The sequence below is a fragment of the Schistocerca gregaria genome, chromosome X (genome assembly GCF_023897955.1).
Source record: "Schistocerca gregaria isolate iqSchGreg1 chromosome X, iqSchGreg1.2, whole genome shotgun sequence".
Classification (NCBI taxonomy): Eukaryota; Metazoa; Arthropoda; class Insecta; order Orthoptera; family Acrididae; genus Schistocerca; species Schistocerca gregaria.
In genome coordinates this window covers 752,970,940-752,993,771 of record NC_064931.1, presented here as the reverse complement: position 1 = coordinate 752,993,771, position 22,832 = coordinate 752,970,940, and the positions used below count along the sequence as shown (strand labels likewise).

The window sequence follows — 22,832 nt, the reverse complement described above, 5'->3', positions numbered from 1 at the left end:
GGATTTAGTTACCCTCTGTAATAAAAACTGAGTGAAGGGATCAACGAACAACCTGAACGAGTGTCATCGGACGTCCGCCGAGAACAAATTCAACGAACAATAAAGAAAAAATGAGATTTTAAAAAAAGTAGTCAGCGCGGCGGGTTGTCACGCCAAGGGGCCCGGGTTCGATTCCCGGTTGGGTCGGAGATTTTTTCCGCTCAGGGACTGGGTGTTGTGTTGTCTTCATTATCATCAGTGGAAGGCAACGGGAAAGCACCACTGGAATCACTTCCCAAGACGCTCATGCGGTGGACCTCTCTGACGAGGCTCCCCCATGACAAGACCTGCCGTATGGCAAAACATAAAGTTTTGAGTTTTTTGTCTATGGGCAACATACTACGCAGCAGATAAGCAGAGCAAATTACACTTATGGGACAAAAGTCACGAGGCAGTGATATGCACATATACAGATAGCGGTAGTATCGAGTAAACAAGGTACAAAAGGATAGTGCATTGTCGGAGCTCCTTCACCTGCAGTAACCTAAAGGTCCTTTGCCAACAATCATCCAACCTGACTGCAGGTGATTCATGTGACAAGATTTCCAACGTGATTATTACCGCACGACGGGAAGTAAGACTTTGAACGTGGAATGCTAGTTGAAGCTAGACGCATGACACATTCCATTTCGCAAATCGTTAGCGAATTCAATATTGCGAGATCCACAGTGTCAAGAGTGTGCCGAGAATACTAAATACCAGGCATTATCTCTAGCCTCGGACAACGCGGCGGGTTGTCACGCCAAGGGGCCCGGGTTCGATTCCCGGTTGGGTCGGAGATTTTTTCCGCTCAGGGACAGGGTGTTGTGTTGTCTTCATTATCATCAGTGGAAGGCAACGGGAAACCACCACTGGAATCACTCCCCAAGACGCTCATGCGGTGGACCTCTCTGACGAGGCTCCCCCATGACAAGACCTGCCGTATGGCAAAACATAAAGTTTTGAGTTTTTTGTCTATGGGCAACATACTACGCAGCAGATAAGCAGAGCAAATTACACTTATGGGACAAAAGTCACGAGGCAGTGATATGCACATATACAGATAGCGGTAGTATCGAGTAAACAAGGTACAAAAGGATAGTGCATTGTCGGAGCTCCTTCACCTGCAGTAACCTAAAGGTCCTTTGCCAACAATCATCCAACCTGACTGCAGGTGATTCATGTGAAAAGATTTCCAACGTGATTATTACCGCACGACGGGAATTAAGACTTTGAACGTGGAATGCTAGTTGAAGCTAGACGCATGACACATTCGCAAATCGTTAGCGAATTCAATATTGCGAGATCCACAGTGTCAAGAGTGTGCCGAGAATACTAAATACCAGGCATTATCTCTAGCCTCGGACAACGCAGTGGCCGATGGCCTTCACTTAACGGCCGAGAGCAGCGGTGTTTGCGTAGAGTTGGCAGTGCTAAGAGACAAACAACACTGCTTGAAATAACCGCAGTAATCAATGTGGGACATACGACGAATATATCTGCTGGGACAGTGCGGCGAAATTTGGCATTATTTGGCTATGGCAGCAGACGACCGACGCGAGTGCCTTGCACGACACTTGCAGCTCGTGACCGTACGGGCTGGACCCCAGACGACTGGGAAACCGTGACGCGGTCAGATGAGTCCGGATAGTAGTGTCCGAGAGTGGCGTAGACCCCACTAAGCCATTAGCCCAAGTCATCAACTAGGCACTGAGCAAGCTGGTGGTGACTCCATAATAATGTGAGCTGTGTTTACATGAAATGGACTGGGTCCTCTGGTCCAAGTGAACCGATCATTGGCCGGCCGCGGTGGTCTAGCGGTTCTAGGCGCTCAGTCCGGAACCGCGCGACTGCTACGGTCGCAGGTTCGAATCCTGCCTCGGGCATGGATGTGCGTGATGTCCTTAGGTTAGTTAGGTTTAAGTAGTTCTAAGTTCTAGGGGACTGATGACCACAGATGTTAAGTCCCATAGTGCTCAGAGCCATTTGAACCATTTGAACCGATCATTGACTGGAAATGGTTATGTTCAACTACTTGGAGACCATACAACGATGGAATTTTTATGGATAACAGTGGGCCATGTCACCGGGCACAATTGTTCACGATTGATTTGAAGAACATTCTGGACAGTTTGAACGAATGATTTGGCCACACATACCGCCCGACATGAATCCCAACGAACGTTCATGGGACATAATCGAGAGGTCATTTTGTTGAGAAAGTCCTGCACTGATAACACTTTCTCAATTATGGTCGGCTATAGAGGTAGCGTGGCTCAATATTTTTTTCAGGTGAGTTCCAACGACTTGTTAAGTCTATGCTTCGTCGAGATGCTGCACAAAGCCGGGCAAAAGGAGGTCCGACATGATATTAGCAGGTACCCCATGACTTGTCATCTCAGTGTATTTCATTGAATCGTGTTATTACTTTGTCTAGAGATAATTCCGTTACTGCCATATACTACCTAAGTGTTCATATTTTGTTAAACGATTATAATGTTTAAAACCCTGTAGTAAATGAAAAGAAAACAGAGCGTGTCGTCACCATACACGGGACAAAACGAGTTAGTGACCTCATTGAGAAGTCACGCTAATACCGTGTAATACTGCCTCTAGCATAGATAATGGCATTGTTTCGGCAAGAAATGGAGTCCGAAGGTCATGTACTTAGCCATTTTTTCATTTATTGAAATGAACAGTTTCAATAAATGAAAAAAGGCTAAGCAGCGATGAGGATTGACTAAATAATGGATTGATGTCTGGAGAGGCTGGAGGGAGGGGGTGGGCATTGGATATGGCTTTACAATTTGTGCTGAATTGGTGTGTTTCAATATATTCATGGCATAAAGAGTAAACGCCTGAGGTTGGGAGCGACTGGGGCAGCGGGTGTGTATCTCCAATGGTGGACAAGTAGGGCCATGGAGTGCTTATGTTAGGATTGTTGGGGATGGTGAGTATTTCTTGCCTGTAGGAGGCGGTAAGTTTTCCTTTATTTGAAGTATCAGGAAGGGGATAATAGTTGTGAGGGAGTGAGTAGTATAGGGAGAATTGTGGCTGATAAGTTGGTGGGAAGCTTTCCAGTACGTGCTGGAAAAAAATTGTGGTAAGATCTTATGGGACCAAACTGCTGAGGTCATCGGTCCCTAAGCTAACTCACTACTTAATCTAACGTAAACTAACTTACGCTAAGGAACTGTCGATGACATGCCTCTCTCAGGCCGCCCAAGGGCTACTACTGCAGTGGATGACTGCTACCTACGGATTATGACTCGGAGGAACCCTGACAGTAAAGCCACCATGTTGAATCATGCTTTTCGTGCAGCCACAGGATGTCGTGTAACGACTCAAACAGTGCGCAATAGGCTGCATGATGCGCAACTTCACTCCCGACGTCCATGGCGAGGTCCATCTTTGCAGCCACAAAACCATACAGCGCGGTGCAGATGGGCCCAACAACATGCTGAATGGACCGCTCAGGATTGGCATCACGTTCTCTTCACCGATGAGTGTCGCATATGCCTTCAATCAAACAACTGTCGCAGACGTGTTTGGAGGCAACCCGGTCAGGCTGAACGCCTTAGACACATTGTCCATCGAGTTCAGCAAGGTGGCGGTTCCCAATTGTTTTGGAGTGACATTATGTGGGGCCGACGTACGCCGCTGGTGGTTATGGAAGGCGCCTTATCGGCGGTACTATACGTGAATGCCATCCTCACCACCGATAGCGCAACCATATCGGCAGCATATTCTACATCTGCATCTACATTTATACTCTGCAAGCCACCCAACGGTGTGTGACGGAGGGCAATTTACGTGCCACTGTCATTACCTCCCTTTCCTGTTCCAGTCGCGTATGGTTCGCGGGAAGAACGACTGCCGGAAAGCCTCCGTGCGCGCTCGAATCTCTCTAATTTTACATTCGCGATCTCCTCGGGAGGTATAAGTAGGGGGAAGCAATATATTCGATACCTGATCCAGAAACGCACCCTCTCCAAACCTGGACAGCAAGCTACACCGCGATGCAGAGCGCCTCTCTTGCAGAGTCTGCCACTTGAGTTTGCTAAACATCTCCGTAACGCTATGACGCTTACCAAATAACCCTGTGGCGAAACGCGCCGCTCTTCTTTGAATCTTATCTATCGCCTCTGTCAACCCGACATGGTACGGATCCCACACTGATGAGCAATACTCAAGAATGGGCCGAACGAGTGTTTTGTAAGCCACCTCCTTTGTTGATGCACTACATTTTCTAAGGACTCTCGCAATGAATCTCAAACTGGCACCCACCTTACCAACAATTAATTTTATATGATCATTCCGTACGCATACTCCCAGATATTTTACAGAAGTAACTGCTACCAGTGTTTATTCCGCTATCATATAATCATACAATAAAGGATCTTTCTTTCTATGTGTTCGCAATACATTACATTTGTCTATGTTAAGGGTCAGTTGCCACTCCCTGCACCAAGTGCCTATCCGCTGCAGATCTTCCTGCATTTCGCTGCAATTTTCTAATGCTGCAACTTCTCTGTATACTACAGCATCATCCGCGAAAAGCCGCATGGAACTTCCGACATTATCTACTACGTCATTTATATATATTGTGAAAAGCAATGGTCCCATAACACTCCCTGTGACACGCCAGAGTTTACTTTAACGTCTGTAGATGTCTCTCCATTGAGAACAACATTCTGTGTTCTATTTGCTGAAAACTCTTCAATCCAGCCACACAGCTGGTCTGATATTCCGTAGGCTGTTACTTTGTTTATCAGGCGACAGTGCGGAACTGTGTCGAACGCCTTCCGGAAATCAAGGAAAATGGCATTTACCTGGGAGCCTGTACCTAATATTTTCTGGGTCTCATGAACAAATAAAGGGAGTTGGGTCTCACATGATCGATGTTTCCAGAATCCATGTTGATTCCTACAGAGCAGATTCTGGGTTTCCAGAAATGACATGATACGCGAACAAAAAATATGTTCTAAAATTCTACAACAGATCGATGTCAGAGATATAGGCCTATAGTTTTGCGCATGTGTTCGACGACCCTTCTTGAAGACTGGGACTACCTGTGCTCTTTTCCAATCATTTGGAACCTTCCGTTCCTCTAGAGACTTGCGGTACACGGCTGTTGGTGAGGGATTCGTCTTCATGGACGACAATTTGCGCCCCCATCGTGCACGTCTTATGACTGACCTCCTTCAAGATAACGACATGGCACGACTAGAGTAGCCAGCTCGAGGGAAGACTCGAACCTCCGAAGGGAGGAGCCGTGCGGGCCGTGACAAGACGCTTCAGACCGTGCGGCTACCCCGCGCGGCTTACTTGCTGTCGTTTATGGATGGTGTCGTATTGAGTTTGGAGCATGTTTGTCGCCAGTGCAAGTTTCTTTCTACTTTAAGGACATTCGCGTCATATCTCTGTAACTGCTGATGTCGTAGTAGTCTCCCCGTCATGGGTGTGGAAGAACTAGCGGAAGTGCTTACGGGATTTTCAAGAGCTCGTGGAGTGAGAAGTCAGAGGGTTAGATGGCACTAGTGTGTGTGTGTGTGTGTATGTGTGTGTGTGTGTGTTTGCACCTTCTGTCAAGCTACGTTATTGGAGACGCCTTCGTGGTGTGGAGGACAAGAAAGTGGCTTTCGATTTGTATGTAGATAAGCTTCCAGGAGGCTTCCCAGATTTTGTCGTGATGTTCTTCGATTAATTTAAGTGGCTTATGGTGCGGTGGGTATGAAGGTGGGGAGTGTGGATTAGGACTGACAGTCGGACTAAGACCTGATCGCTTCCTATCACATCAGACGTCTGAAACTATGCATCTGAGTCTCTTTGGAGGCAGGTGTGCCGAGAAAGTGGACTAGGTCTCCTGAAAGAAAGGCAATCAACCTATGCCCCCACTTCAGCTAACCATGGAAACAACTGTGGATATTCAGTCAGCTACAATGTTATGTGTGGAGAAGGACTGCTCAGTGTGAGCGAAGAAAGTATATGGGATAGGATGATTCAGACAGAAAGATGAGTGGACAGGGTTTGAACAGGTTTTGTAGCCAGATAGTGATGTTTTTGAGGAACCCAGTCGATAAGCCACATGTGGCTATTGTTTGGGGGTTATTGGTTCCCCACTCTGTAACTGGCATGGCTACTGTGTGTGGGTTATTGCTTTGTTGTATATTACAGGGTGACATGTAGATAGTGCCGTGGGGTAAAAGCATGGATAGTCTTTCGGGCACATTTGTTACTGAGCTAGGCTGCGTTGAAAGGATAATGTAATGCTATCTGTATTTAGGAAAGTTAGTAGAGGGAAGAGGTCAGCTATAGAATTGGTAAACTGCGAAAATGCAGCTGGTTGTGCGAATAGGTGATGATTCCATTGAGGTGGACCACTGACTGGGCAGCTAGAGAGAATTTTTCTAGGTTGTGGGGACACTTGATTTGGTGGATGTTTTTGAGAACTATGTTAACAAATTTTACTATATCTTTGTCTGCAGGTTAGAGAGATTGTGAAGATGATGAGATCTGCAGTGTCTGTAAGTTGGAGGGTTTTTGCACTGGTTTATGCGGTGTCCATTGTACTTCATTGTAGTCGAGACAGTGAAGACAGTGGATGGCGTGTAGCTGAGCTTTGAATAGTTTGACTTTATGGCGTTGTATATAAATGAAGGCTGTTTTTGACTGGTTTATAAATGCTGCTAGAAGTTCTGAGAAAAGACGGACTAAATTGGTGGGACCTTGGTTGTTTATGGATGTGGATGACAGTTCAGACTTCTAAGTTGGGGTTAGAGTTGATATTCAGCATGACCTCCTCCCCTTGATTTTAGGGGCGACGTCCTTAACCATGATGGTAAGTGTCAGTGGGTGGTGTGGAGCATATTGTTGTCTGAGTGAGGACAGTAGGAGAGGTGAGACTAGAAGCCAAAAGCAGGAGGGCTGCGGAGTAGGTGGCTGCAGAAGTGAGGGTAGACGGATTTGATAGCGATAGTATCTTACTTACGTATGATTTAGGACATTTATGAGTTTGGGGTATATTTTCAGGTTTCCTCTAATTGTATTTTCGGGTTCTGAACTTTAGATCTATATTGAGACCGCATGAGGTTGTAAGTGCTCGAGGAGAAGAAATGAAATGTGGAGGATGGACAGATTGGAAGATGATAGTTGAGAGGATGTTTAGTTTCATGTCCATGAATTTAGTGAAGTTTTTTTGTTTTTGGAGTAGGGGGGATGGAGGATGAGACTATCTGCTGAATCTCGTTTGTGCGGTCTTATGACTGCATTGAAGACGTTTATGGGATAGTAGGTGGCAATAATCGGGTGTAAGTAGGGACATGAATAGGAGATTCTGATGATGGTGATAACAGTGCAATGGTGGCAGATATGGTTGAATTGGCACTGGCGGTGGGTATGATAGCGGTGCGAAGATGTGAATGGTTTTGATGATGGCGCTGTCGATGTCAGGGCGATAGAACCGACTACGATGGTGCAGATGGTCTAGGTGACCTTGATGCCACTGGAGCATTTGATGGCAGCAGTTGAGAAGGAGCTGCAAAATTGGTGCTCATGTGAATGGTGAAACACTTCAAAAGACAGGAAAGGCTGAATGATTGTTGGCAAAGGACCTTTAGGTGACTGCAGGTGAAGGAGTTGAGGTGGTGGCGCAGGTTAGTGTGTTTATTTTAGTTCGATATCGATACGCAGTCGAACGCCAGAGATCTACACACACACACACCAAAAAAAGTTTTGCATCACCTCGGTTTCGAGAGTTCCGGAACCTGTACAAAAAATTGGAATAGGGATCCACATAAACATCATTTCCACCCTCTTTATTGCTCATGAAAGCGACACATTGCATGTTGAACCACCATACAGCGATACCTTCAGAGGCGGTGGTCCATATTGCTGTACACACCAGTACCTCTAAAACCCAGCAGCACGTCCTCTTGCATTGATGCATTCCTGTATTCGTCGTGGCATACTATACACAACTCCGCCGGCCGCTGTGGCCGAGCGGTTCTAGACGATTCAGTTCGGAACCGCAATGCTACTACGGTCGCAGGTTCGAATCCTGCCTCGGGCTTCGATGTGTGTGATGTCCTTAGGTTAGTTACGTTTCAGTAGTCTAAGTGACTGATGACATCAGATGTTAAGTCTCATAGTGCTTAAAACCATTTGAACTATCCACAAGTTCATCAAGGTACTGTTGATCCAGATTGTTCCACTCCTCAATGGCGATTTGACGTAGATCCCTCAGAGTGTTTGGTGGGTTACGTCGTCCATTAACAGCCCTTTTCAATATATCCTAGGCATGTTCGATAGGGTTCAGGTCTGCAGAACATGCTGGCCACTGTAGTCGAGCGATGTCGTTATCTTGAAGGAAGACATTCAAAAGATGTGCACTATTGGTGGGCGAATTGTCGTCCATTAAGACGAATGCCTCGCCAATATGCTGCCGATATGGTTGCATTATAGGTCGGAGGATGGCATTCATGTACCGTACAGCCGTTAAGGCGCCTTTCATAACCATCAGTGGCGTATGTCGGCCATACATAATGCCACTCCAAACAGCAGGGAACCGCCACCTTGCTGCATTCGATGGACAGTGTGTCTAAAGCGTTCAGCCTGACCGGGGTGTTTCCAAACATGTCTCCGACGATTGTCTGGTTGAAGGCATATGCGACACTCATCGGTGTAGAGAACGTGATACCAATCCCGAGCAGTCCATTCAGCATGTTGTTGGGCCCATCTGCACCGCGCTGTTTAGTGTCATGGTTGCAAAGGGAGACCTCGCCATGGACGTTGGGAGTGAAGTTGCGCATCATGCAGCCTATTGTGCACATTTTCAGTCGTAACACGACGTCCTGTGGCTGCAAGGAAAGTATTATTCAACATGGTGGCGTTGCTGTCAGGGTTCCTCCGAGCCATAATCCGTAGGTAGCGGTCACCCACTGCAGTATGAGCCCTTGGGCGGCCTGAGAGAAGCATGTCATCGACAGTTATCTGTATCTCCTCCATGCCCGAACAACATCGCTCTTGTTCACTCCAAGACGCCTGGACACTTCCCTTGTTGTGAGCCCTTCCTAGCACAAAGTAACAATGTGGACGCGATCGAGCCGCGGTATTGATCTTCTAGGCATGGGTGAACTACAGACAACACGAGCTGTGTACCTCCTTCCTGGTGGAATGACTGGAATTGCTCGGCTGTCGGACCCCCTCTGTTTAATAGGCGCTGCTCATGCACGGTTGTTTATATCTTTGGGCGGGTCTAGTGACATCTCTGAATAGTCAAAGAGACTGTGTTTGTGGTACAATATCCACAGTCAACGTCTATCTTCAGGAGTTCTTGGGAACCGGGGTGATGCAAAACTTTTTTTGATGTGTGTATAAGGGGTGCAAGGCTGCAACGGCGGTGGCAGAGCTTCTAGTTCACAGAGCGCAGCATTGCGCGTATGTTCCGTGGTTTTCGTATCACTATTTACAGTAGACCATTAGAAAATCCACCAGTCGCCTTAATTACTCCCCACCCCCCTTATGAGTCCTGTCCCTCCGTCTGTTTCCCTGCCCCCTTCCTTTTTCCTCTCCTCCCCCGTTTTTTTCCCGTCATCTGTCCAGCACCCCCCCCCCCCCCTCCCCCCCCCGCCGCGCCCCCATCTGCCCTTGGCTGTGCTGTGTCATCTTCGTGCCGACTTTTTAGTGTAGTGTTTCCAGTCAGTGATAAGTGTTGCGCGTCTTTTTCCGTAGTGTTGCGAACGAACATCATACTGTCGCTGGGTGTGATTTTTATATCTCTTGCGAACAGAAACCAAACTAGACTGTCACCGTGTTTTTTAATTGTCTGTCTACAATTTTACCTGCCTGCGTCCTGTGTATTTTATTAGCATCGCCAACCCCTTTGTCTTATGTTTTAACTTTCCACAATTTTCCGCCGTTTTACGATTTAAGTCACCGTTTTATCGCCTGCCTTTATTGTTTCTTATTTTCTTATGTTTTAAAAATTCTGTAGGCTGAAGAGCAGCGTACTAAGCTGCTGCCAGCCCGCCCCCTTCGGGGTGAATCGAAACTCAATAAAGGAAAAAAAAAACTGCAATAACTGCCGTCGCACAACGTTTGTAGTAATGGTTTCAGCGATACCAGACAAAACTGGAACTGTTTGACGTTTGAGCAAAATGTAAACCTTTGTATATCCCTCATACAAATTACTGGCACTTCACAGCTAACCTGCGGCAGACCTCTGCTTCTTAAGGTTCAGTTGCTTTAAAAAAATCAGTAAAATACACTCATGTTCATGCATAAATTAAGGATAAAGCTGATACATGGTGAAACAACGCTCTGGTGGGCGGTTTTCGGGTTTAAATCACCTCGGGGTATGACCACAGCAGGTCGTAGCACGGGCCCTTCGTGTGCCACAAAGTGTGATCTCAAGATTATGGCAACGATTCCAGCAGACAGAAAACGTGTGCAGGTGCTACAATACGGGACGTCCACAGTGTGTACAAACCACAAGAAGGCTGTTATCTCACCATCAGTGCCCGCAGACGGCTACGGAGTGCTGCAGGTAGCCTTTCTCGGGACCTTACCACACCCGTTGGAACAGTTGTCTCCAGACGCACAGCCTACAGACGACTGAACAGACATGGTTTATTCGCCCGGATACCTGCAGGATTCCTTCCACTGACCCCTGGCCACAGGAGAGCTCGTAAAGCCAGGTGTCAAGAACACAGTACATGGTCATTGGAACAATGGTCCCAGGTTATGTTCACGGACCAGTCCAGGTATGGTCAGAACAGTGATTCTCGCCGGGTTTTCATTTGGCGTGAACCAGGAACCAGATATCAACCCCTTAATGTTCTTGAAAAGGACCTGTATGGAAGTCGTGGTTTAATGGTGTGGGTTGGGATTATGACTGGCGCATGTACACCCCTGCATTTCTTTGACAGAGGAACTGTAACAGGTCAGGTGTATCGGGACTTTATTTAGCACCAGTATGTCCGCCTTTTCAGAAGTGCAATGGGTCCCACCTTCCTCCTGATGGATGATGATGCACGGCCCCACCGAGCTGCCATCGTGGAGGAGTATCTTGAAACGCAAGATATCAGGCAAATGGAATGGCTTGCCTGTTCTCCAGACCTAAACCCCATCGAGCACGTCTCGGATGCTATCGGTCAACGTATCGCTGCACGTCTTCAAACCCCTACGACGCTTCAGGAGCTCCAACAGGCACTGGTACAAGAATGGGAGGCTACACCCCAGCAGCTGCTCGACCACCTGATCCAGAGTATGCCAACCAGTTATGTGGCTTGTGTACGTGTGCATGGTGATCATACCCGATATTGATGTCGGGGTATGTGTGCAGTAAACAGTGGCGTTTTGCAGCACAGGTGTTTTGGGACGGTTTTCTCAACTTATCGCCAATACCGTAGACTTACAGATCTGTGTCGTGTGTGTTCCCTATGTGCCTATGCTATTAGCTCCAGTTTTGTGTAGTGTCACGTTGTGTGCCACCACATTCTGCAAATACCCTTAATTTATGAGCATGAGTGTAGTTTCGGAGAATTAATCAGAACTCTAACATCTACTCGGTTCTACATAGGTAACTCTACAACCACTGATGATTAAGTTTTAGTAAAATAGTTTATTGTCCCATTAATCTCTCACTAAACGGTCGACTGGTGAGCAACACAAGTTATTATGCTGAAATGATAAAATGGTTCGAGCCCCAAACAGAGGATAGCCACTCACTATATTAATTTAAAAAATAAATAAATTATCTGGAAAACATCAGACCGTATTCAAGGCTATGAAATTACTGAACTATGGTCACCAAGAAACTGACTAATTGATGCAATGATTCACTGTCCTAAATGTCGATTAGTTAATAAATTTAAATGAAGTTTCCATAAGTCAGCTTGAGACTTAAGTCCAACACGGTAAAAACAGAGTCTGAACAGTGCAGAAATATTTCTAAGTCCCACGGAACGCGAACTATTACAAACACTCAACGAATGCAGCTGTACCACCACTCATACCCAGGCAGAGGCTACATCTTTCAACTCGTCCCAAACTAAATCTGCTGCATTCCCTTACTGATTGACTGTGAGGAAGTTGGCAGCCGACCTTCAAAAGACTTGGTCACCTCCTCCAGAAAACCTTCGCCAACTCTCACCACCACCACCAGCGAAAAGTGCGGACACTGACGCCACGTATGGGCTTCATGTGATTACCTATCCTTTTCTACAACTATTTGTACATTAAGTTAGATTAAAGTTCCGTTTGCACCATTGCCTGCTTGTTAGAATCCCACATTATACTCTTATATAATAACAATTTTAGGTGCCATAATTTGCCTTCAAATCAAAGTTTAAACCTTTACAGTCTGTTCTTGCAGTGACGAGAATTGTTTATACTCGTGGTAGCTTTACTGTTTATCATATAACTCTGAATGGTACAGGTTTCTGGTTTCACTGGACCAAAGATCGGAATCTTCCTATATATCGGTCAGTGGCCCTGAAGATGGAGTAATATATCACCAAAATTGGTTGCTCGATAGAATAACAATTGGAAATTTAGATGTCTGAAAGGTGTTTTGATTCGAAACTTTGTAAGAGACTTCACCAATGCGTCTTATGAAGAGCTACAAATTGAATCCTCGATCTCTTTGGTGGAACGAATACTTGAAAAGGTACAAATTATTTAATGAATTACTTGTATTCAAATCTATTTTTCTCTTTATATCCTCTCATATAGGATTTGCAGGTCATGTCTGTATACCACTGGATTCGTAATCAAATTTTCTTTCGACTGACACCTCGTGCTCCCATGTAATCAGCATAGTTTGCGCTGCATATGCGCAAATAAGTACAACTGGAAAGACTCAACGGCTACCCGACGCTGAAGTCACGCCCCGCTAGCGAAAAACCCCTCTGGAGCCAGACTGCGTTGGCTGGAAGCGAGCTACTGCCCTTCGCCTCCTGGCCACAGCACGGCCGCCGACTGGCTAGTAGCTCGAATTGTGTCCGCACTGCACTCAACCAGACAGAATCCCATATGACATACCGTAATACATATTACATTCAAGTTTATTGATTAGACATCATCTTGCTTTGAGACCTCTGATTTCAGCAGTCCTTCCAGTCTTGCAGAAGTATTGCACCTGTCCCATCAGTTAATCCAGTCACGGAGCTTTCTGCCAGGTTAAATTGGTGTGTGGACCGGGACTGGGATCCAGGAAATTTATCTTTTGGGGACAGATACTCTTCCGACTGAGCTACGCAGGCACCACTCAAGACCTTCCATCACAACTCTGCTTCTGTCCGTAGCACTCCATACTTTAAAAATTCACAGAAAATCCACTTCACAACTTTCGAGACTAACACGCCTGGAACAAAGCATATTGTCGAAAAATGGCTTAGGCACGACCTAGCGGATTGTTTTCTGAATGAATTTTCACTCTGTATTAGAGTATGCACTAATCTGAAACTCCCTGGCAGATTTAAACTGTGTGCCGAATCGGGACTGGATCCCAGATGTTTCAAATGAACGAACAAACAGCTACAGCGTGAAAAACTGTCTGGGCATATCTCTTCAGTATCTTTTCTTCCAGGAGAGCTAGTCCTGCAAGGAGTGCAGTAGAATTTGAGTGAAGATTGGAAGGTAGGAGATGAGGTACTGGCCTTGAGGACAGGTCGCGAATTCTTCAAATTCAAATGGCTCTGAGCCGTATGGGACTCAACTGCTGTGGTCATAAGTCCCCTAGAACTTAGAACTACTTAAACCTAACTAATCTAAGGACGTCACACACATCCATGCCCGAGGCAAGATTCGAACCTGCGACCGGAGCGGTCGCGCGGTTCCTGACTGTAGCGCCTAGAACCGATCGGCCACTTCGGCCGGCGGTCGCGAATTGTGTCTGGCCAGCTTAGCCAGAGTTCTATTTGAGGTATTGATTGTACTGTGTATACATTTTAATTAATACATATTTGACATATCACCTCTATCTATTACAAATTTCAACAAATATTTCATGTCTTTAACATAAATATCATATGTTCACTTCATTGCAATACACACGAAATTCTTATCTGAAAATGACATGTAACTGTGCCTATTGTTGCACTATAACTGTTTAATTTCTTTGCTCAAGCATAACCGCTAATCAGAGAAAATATTCCGCAAGAAATAGTAGTGTGTACCAACTGTACACTGGTATTGTCGCTTTTTAAAAGTTCTGTGTTTTATGTAAACAGTTTAAACGATATGTTGATAATGGTATTCTATAAAAAATGGTCCAAATGGCTCTGCGCACTATGGGACTTAACATCTGAGGTCATCAGTCCCCTAGACTTAGAATTACTTAAACCTAACTAACCTAACGACATCACACACATCCATGCCCGAGGCAGGATTCGAAACTGCGACCGTAGCAGCAGGGCGTTTCGGGACCGAAGCGCCTGGAACAACTCGGCCAAAGCGGCCGGCAATGGTATTGTATAATTTTCCAATTCATAACAACAAGACTTTTAGTTTAAAAAAAGGCGAAGGTCCAATGTTAGACTCCCAGTCCACCATACAGTTTTGATCGGCCAGTAGGTTACAAAATCAGCGCCCACTCTGCTGCTGAGTGAAAATTCACTATGGATATTTTTACATTCGTGCATACACTGTACGTGACTTGGCATGCCAATTTTACTGGTTTTTAACTTTTAACTTTCCAACTTGTATGTTGCAGGCGGCCGCAGTTGAGTGGTGAGCTACTGACTCATCAAGGGTGGTATCCCTACTTTCGTGACGACTTCAGTAAGATATGCGAGGTGCAACAGCCAGAGGCATCGCAAATGTTCGGTCTAGCTGACGCACTGTACTCCTTCTATCATTCCTACTGGTTCTGCACTCCACAATATTTGTCTGCTATAGAAAGAAGCCCAGTAGGTAAGTTTAATACAAGGACGTATCCACTTTATGTTTACGCACTGATGACTGTCAACTGTATTATAATTCGGGGAATGATGTTCAGATACCCCTCTGGACATCAGGTTTTAGATCTTCCGCGGTTTTCTACGAGGGTTGCCCAGAAAGTGATGCACCGCATTTTTTTCTCAGCCGAAAACAATGCTGTGGATGCAAAACGTTACGTTTGTAATATTTGAAGTCTCCTGAGTGAGCGCGCCAAGTTTCCGACACTTCCTACAGATAGCGTAGCTTCAGGACAGTTTCAAAATATCGTCTGTAGGTGATGTACAGTACAAGCAACGTGCCGTCATTGAATTTCTCACTGCAGAGAAAGAAACCGTGGGGAATATCCACAAACGCTTGTGCAAAGTCTATGGAGCATCTGTTGTCGACAGAAGTACAGTTAGTCGCTGGGCACAGAGGGTGAGGTCATCAGAAGGAGGTTCGACGGAGCTCCACGATTTGCAGCGGTCGGGGAGACCATCCACGGCTGTCACACCTGACAGCCCTGACGTAGCCCCTCTGACTTCCACTTGTTTGGTCCATTAAAGGATTCCATTCGTGGAAGATATTTTGCGGACGATGAGGAGGTGATTCACACAGGGCAGCACTGGCTCCGCCACCAGGACAAGGGTTTGTACCGACAGGGCACACATGCCCTTGCTTGGCGCTCGAGAAAAGCCATAGAACAGGATGGAGATTACATGGAAAAATAGGGTGTGTAGATAAAACACTACTCTTCCGTGTGTGTAATTCTCATTATGTTCAATAAAGAATCGTCGAAGGAAAAAAAATGCGGTGCATTACTTTCTGGGCAACCCTCGTATGGCAAGCAAGATATTTGGTGGTGTTCTTTTCACTGGTGCAATAATGATATGGTCAACTAATACGAGTACAGTGATTTACCCATTACAATAGATAGTAGTAGTTGTTGAAGACTGGTTTAATGCAGCTCTCCATGCTACACTATCTTTTACTAGCTCATTCATCTTCAAATAACTACTGCCACCTACATCCTTCTGTATATGCTTACTGTATTCATCTCTGGGTCTCCATCTACTATTTCGACCCCCTCCCCTCACACACTTCTCTCCAATACTAAATTGGTGGTCCCTTGATTTCTCAGAATATGTCCTATCAATCGATCCCTTCTTTCAGCCAGGTTGTGCCAGAAATTCCTTTCTCCCTATTCTGTTCATACCTCTTCACTAGTTACGTGAGCTACCTATCAGATCTTGAGCGTTCTTATGTAGCTCCACATTTCAAAAGCTTCTATACTCTTCTTGTCAAAATTGTTTGTCGTTCATGTTTCACTGGCCGCATTACATAAAAATACTGTCAGATGAGACTTCCTGACACTTCAGTCTATATTTCATGTTAACTAATTTATCTTCTTCAGAAACGCTTTTTTTTTACCATTGCCAGTGTACATTTTGTATCCTCTGTACTTTGGCCATCACTAGCTATTTTGCTGCCCAAATAGCAAACCTCGTGTACTGCTTTAAGTGTCTCGTTTCCTAATCTAATTTCCTCAGCATCACCTCATTTAATTCTGCTACGTTCGATTATTTTTGTTTTGGTTTTGTTGATCTTCATTTTATATCCTCCTTTCAAGACAGTGTCCATTCCGTTCAACAGCTCTACCAAGTCCTTCGCTGTCTCTTACAAAATTAAGCCATCGGCAAACCTCAGTTCTTATTTCTTCTCACTAGATTTTAATTCCTACTCCAAATTTCCCTCTGGGAGTCTATCAAAATAAAGAGACGCCTGTTTCAACTTTTTGCCAGACACTCCCTGCTTTTTGAAAAAATCAAGGTCAAAATTTGTGACGGAAAAACGTATTTTACATGCTATATATCGAAATATTGTGGAACTAACACTTGTACATTTCTACAGGAGGTTTGGAAGTCATGCTCACAAAATATTAAGAATAAACCGTTCAGTGTGACATAAGATTTTTCTTCAATCTTATACTACTGGAGTTTGATGAATTTTTCCTTGACACTCTCGCGCTAACTAGACGAACTGGTGACGAATCTGCTCCGTCACTTCTCTTAATTCACCGTGATAACGTCGCTAAGCTGACGAACAAAACTGAAGTATCGGAAAAACGAGAACTCAGAATGCGTCCTCCTTCATACAGCGTGTCCGGAAGTCTCGTACCCTACGTCAGAATAGTGTATTGTATATCAGAGTATTCAGATATATAAAAAAGTCATGTATACGGGATCTGTATGTCGACCATCGTGCCTTACACAGATATCAGTGTGTCGCCCACTTCCCTTGGCGTCTTGCGAACTGTCTCTTTAGTTATGCTTCGAAAGGCTTCCTCAGCACTTCCGCGCAAATTTTTCACTAGTCTTGTAATGTTGAGGCACGTGGGACTTAATTATTCCTCTTTCAAATTCTGAAGGTGGCAGGGGTCAAATACAGGAAGCGAAAGGCTATTTACAATTTGTACAGAAACCAGATGGCAGTTATAAGAGTCGAGGGGCATGAAAGGGAATCAGTGGTTGGAAAGGAAGTTACAGAAGGTTGTAGCCTATCCCCGATGTTATTCAATCCGTATATTGAGGAAACAAAAGAAAAATTCGGAGTAGGAATTAAAATCCATGGAGAAGAAATAAAAACTCTGAGGTTCGCCGATGACATTGTAATTCTGTCAGAGACAGCAAAGGACTTAGAAGAGCAGTTGAGCGGAGGATATAAGATGAACACCAACCAAAGCAAACCGAGGATAATGGAATGTAGTCGAATTAAGTCGGGTGATTCTGAGGGAATTAGATTAGGAAATGAGACACTTAAAGTAGTAAAGAAGTTTTGCTATTTGGGGAGCAAAATAACTGATGATGGTCGAAGCAGAGAGGATATAAAATGTAGACTGGCAATGGCAAGGAAAGCGTTTCTCAAGAAGAGAAATTTGTTAAGATCGAGTATACATTTAAGTGTCAGGAAGTCGTTTCTGAAAGTATTTGTATGGAGTGTAGCCATGTATGGAAGTGAAACATGGACGATAATTAGTTTGGACAAGAAGAGAATAGAAGCTTTCAAAATGTGGTGCTACAAAAGAATGCTGAAGATTAGGTGGGTAGATCATATAACTAATGAGGAAGTATTGAATAGGATTGGGGAGAAGAGAAGTTTGTGGCACAACTTGACTAGAAGAAGGGATCGGTCGGTATGAAATGTTCTGAGGCATCAAGGGATCACCAATTTAGTATTGTAGGGCGGCGTGGAGGATAAAAATCGTAGAGAGAGACCAAGAGATGAATACACTAAACAGATACAGAAGGATGTAGGTTGCAGTAGGTACTGCGAGATGAAGAAGTTTGCACAGGATAGAGTAGCATGGATAGCTGCATCAAACCAGTCTAAGGACTGAAGACCACAACATCAACAACAACAACAATGAGTTCTTGGCGTGGTAAGGTCCAGAATTCATGGTTAGCATTTCATTGGGGCTGGAGATATTACACGACCACGCCCAATGAGGGGAGACGTTGTACGTTAAGAAACCCACCCACCTGAAAAAAAAGTGCACTGGAGCTCCGTCCTATTGTAGCGATGGGTGCCTTGTCTCCGAACTGAGGTATTAACCACGTTTGCAATACGTCAAAATAAAAATTTCCATTCACGTTCACTTCTAAAAATGTGGTCTGAGCAGTGTGACATCCTGGCGCATATAACGCGAAGAGGGTTTCTCTCCAACTCTTGCACGCAATGAGGATTTTCCATTTACTGGAAAACAATAATCCTAATGTGTGCAATATCTCGTACATTTATTAGGAAACTAATGATCCGTCCCAGCTTAACAGGGTAACACTATGTGTCTATGGCTGAGCAATTTGTAAACTATACACACAAGCGATCCTCGCGACTTAGTGTACATTACGTGATCAAAAGTAGCCGCACACACAAAAAAACATACGTATTTCATATTAGGTTCATTGTGCTGCCACCTGCTGCCAGGTACTCCATATCAGCGACCGCCTTAGTCAGTAGACACCACGAGAGAGCAGAATGGGACGCTCCTCGGAACTCACGGACTTCGAACGTAGTCAAGTGATTTGGTGTCAATTGTGTCATACGTCTGTACGCGAGAATTCCACACTCCTAAGCATCCCCAGGTCCACTGTTTCCGATGTGATAGTGAAGTGTAAACGTGAAGGGACACGTACAGCACAAAAGCGTACAGACCGACCTCGTCTGTTGACTGGCAGAGACCGTTGAATTTCTAGAGGGTCGTAATGTATAATAGGCAGACTTCTATCCAGACCATTGCACAGGAATTCCAAATTGCATCAGCATCCGCTGCAAGAACTATGACAGTTAGGTGGGAGGTGAGAAAACTTGGATTTCATGGTCGAGCGGCTGCTCATAAGCCACACATCACGCAAGTAAATGCCAAACGACGCCTCGCTTGGTCTAAGGAGCGTAAACGTTGCCAGATTGATCGGTGGAAAAACGTTGTGTGGAGTGACGAATCACGGTACACAATGTGGCGATCCGATGGCTGGCTGTGGGTATGGTGAATACCCGGTGAACGTCACCTCCCAGCGTATGTAGTGCCAACAGTAAAATTCGTAGGTGGTGGTGTTATGGTGTGGTCGTGTTTTCATGAATTCCAGCATTACCGGTGGAGGGTGCAATGAACTTTAAGTCATTTTCAGCCAGGCGTCCGGATACTTTTGATCACATAGTGTATTTACTTGCGAAAACGGTATCGAGATCCCCACAGTAGTTCCTGAGATCCGCTTTCGCATTCGGACGGGAAAACGATGCGTGGCACTTTAATTAATAATACATGTGTATAACACTCTTGAGCGAGATATAGCAGAAATTGAAGCAACAAAGCACAGCAGAGGGAGACTCGTTGCTCCATGTCGTAATAAGAAACACATTTACAAACATTAGACAAAGTCTGTTTTTTCAGTTCTTTTTTAATATTGCCACACACAGCTGACTGTGGTACCTGAAATTGAGCTCCTTGTTTTTGCTAATGGTTGTCACTGGAGATTACTGAGCTATTGGGTGATGGCGGTACACATTTCGTCTTGCGTTTCCGTACGTCCAACATACGACCTGTCTTAGGCACTGCCTAAAAAAAAAAAAGCACATTTCTTTAAGTCTAGCAGAGTTGCTTTACGAGGTGGACCGCGGCAAATTCTCTCATTCCCTCTGTCACTGTTTGTCCTACCTTTGGACGTTCGTGTAAAAGACACACACACACACACACACACACACACACACACACACACACAGCACTAATCTCTCCTTTACAGAGTAACTATATCTCCATGGATTCACAGTTCAAACCATGAAATACTGAAACAAAGCAATACGCTACTGACGACAACGCTTTCAGTCAGATTCAGTGCAGGGATACCAACACCACCTCTCAAATCTGCAAAGCCAAGAGCGATACGGGAGCTTCTCAGACACACTGCAAACGAAGAAAACTTGCGAAGTATTCATTCGCAGGAACTCTGATATCTGTATTTCTGAACACCAAAATATGTATTTACATTCCGCCTTACATGTTTTTGTGTAATTATCCCTGGATATTTGGTTGTGACCTATTCTAACCATGGGTAATCGATAATTACATAAACAGCACCCAATCTTATCGTCCAGAGGAGCTTTTGAGTTCAGCTACCTTTAGTGTATGAGCGCCACCATCATCATCACCACCACCAAGTATTTGACGTGACTGGTTTTTGCAGATGAGAAGTGGCTGCTGGAGGACAGAAGCAACGCTACCCTCTCTGTGGACACCGCCTGCATGCAGCTGTTGGCGAACTCGCTGGACGACCCCACGTGTCCACTGGAAGATCTGCCTCCAGAAACCATTCAACGACGCGAGCAGTGCCGTTTGCAGCTGTGGAACGATATGGTGCAGAGGTTGCCCCACATACCCGTGACCAGCTACCTGGCCTACACACAGAGAGTAAACGTCAACATCTGCCTCTTGGCCTGGATGACAGTCAACTCGTTCAGCATTTGTCAGGACGTCCCCTTTAGTATGATACAATCCGTGCACGATGCTCGCTGCTATTTCGATAGTCCTTACGACCAATCGTGTCTGGAATCGAATGTTAAAGACGCCATCTGCTTTGTTTCCAGAGCTACTCTGTTGCTGAAATGTCGGGATTTTTCCTCCCTTAAGCTTCCCAAGCTATGTGATGTCAAAATTTACGCAGATGGATCGAACAAAACGTTTACTCTACCAGAGATAGAAATTTTAAGAGGAAATTTAAAGCCGACAAAAACAACACTGTACTTCAAGGAAAGTTTAAACGATGCCACTTTGAGATACAAGGATTTTAAAATCGACAACTTAAAATTTTTAGAATTCTCATTTATAGCAATAAATATTCTTTTTCGCTTTTTGACTGTCGGAGTACAAATGTACCTTCCCCAGCTACATAATTTGCCTGGAAAGATATTGATGTCCTTTCAGATGACGGGTATAATCCAGATCTTGTGTTCTGAGGTCATGTATCGTATGGTAGGCGTCCCAGACTTATCTACGATGGTTCTAATCGATAGCGCCCTCACACTTCTCACTTGTATCTGGCTGAGCACGTTCTGCTATCAAATGTACTCATGTATTCGTCATCTCAGGCTTCCTAATGACCTGCAACCTGCTGAAGCCAGAAAGGTATTCCGTCGTCACGTTCTGTATGCAGTGATACCCTGGAGTATGATATGTGCTGCAAGTTTTACTTTGGAATATACGAACAAAGATTACCTGATTTATAGTCGCATAATATTCCTCGTGGGAATTTCTCTGTCAGTAAGTTTTAACTTGCTTTGTCTTGGAATTGTGGGGTACATGTATCTCCGTAATAAGAAATCCATGAGTAAACTCAAAGTTTATAGTAAGGATAAATATGGGTCAAAGAAACAATTTGTTTATCTATCAGTTAAGGCGGTCGTGTTAAGCGGAATAGGTATAATTATTAGAATGGGGTTCCACCAGGCACAAGGTGTAGCACAGTCTGTGTACTATGTTCACATAGCTACAATGATGCAGGGACCAGTTCTGTTTGTTTTTTTCATTTGTAGCGAAACAACACTCCCTGTGCTGAAGAACAGAGCAATGGCATGGTGGAACCCAGGAATAATAAGACCGGGGCAAGAACTTGGTTCTGCAGCTGTGAGAAATTTGGCAAGGAGGAGAAATGAACAGTTTGTGGCTGGAGAATCCAAACTGTAATTTCCATGAGTATTCTTCTGATGGAACAAAATTAACCGTGACCGATATCGTCAAACCAGTGCCTCAGTTTTCGAAGTTATTCTTTATTTACAATCACGTGTTTATTTGTACATGATAGTGTCTGTCTGTGGGTGTCAAATGTAGTTTGAAGTGGACGCAAAATATTGAAGGACAGCGTTACACGAGACTGAAGTAATGGCGTTTGTGAGACAGGAATTTATGCAAACAGTATTGCGGAAGAACGAAAACGTAACAGAAGTTGAGCTAGAAGGACATATGTTTTCCCAGGAGTTAAATTGTAAGGACATACAACGAAGAGTTTCTTGCGATTCGTAATTAGTAAATGATCTCTCATTTGTTCAAATAAAAACTGAGTGAGTGACCAATGCTAATGAAATCGTTGTATGTATTAAACACCCAGACCACCTCAACACCGGTACTACTTGGATTTCAGAAAGTTCCTAATTACAGCGATCATCACTCGCTTACCTACCATCCATAATCTTCACAGTGAATTTGGTGATACGTAAGAAGGAGTTGCCGCGTTGGATCCTGCAGAATCCGAGATTGTAGCGTCACTCGCCATCTTTTTACGTCACGAGGTAGGTGCTATGGAGGTATAATAAGGGCAGATGGCGCCAAATTTAACACTGTACGT

General features: G+C 44.8%; 1 protein-coding gene across 2 annotated transcripts in view; it reads left to right on the top strand.

Moving 5' to 3' along the window:
- Window positions 1-22,571, top strand: part of LOC126299255 (uncharacterized) — a 229,745-nt gene extending 207,174 nt beyond the window's left edge. For both annotated transcript variants that reach the window (XM_049991050.1, XM_049991049.1), the window contains exons 6-7: window positions 14,735-14,934; window positions 20,679-22,571. In XM_049991050.1, coding sequence (XP_049847007.1) covers window positions 14,735-14,934; window positions 20,679-22,174 — 1,696 coding nt within the window. In that variant the 3' untranslated portion in view covers window positions 22,175-22,571. The remainder of the gene's footprint in view (window positions 1-14,734; window positions 14,935-20,678) is intronic.
- The last annotated feature ends 261 nt before the right edge of the window (window positions 22,572-22,832 follow it).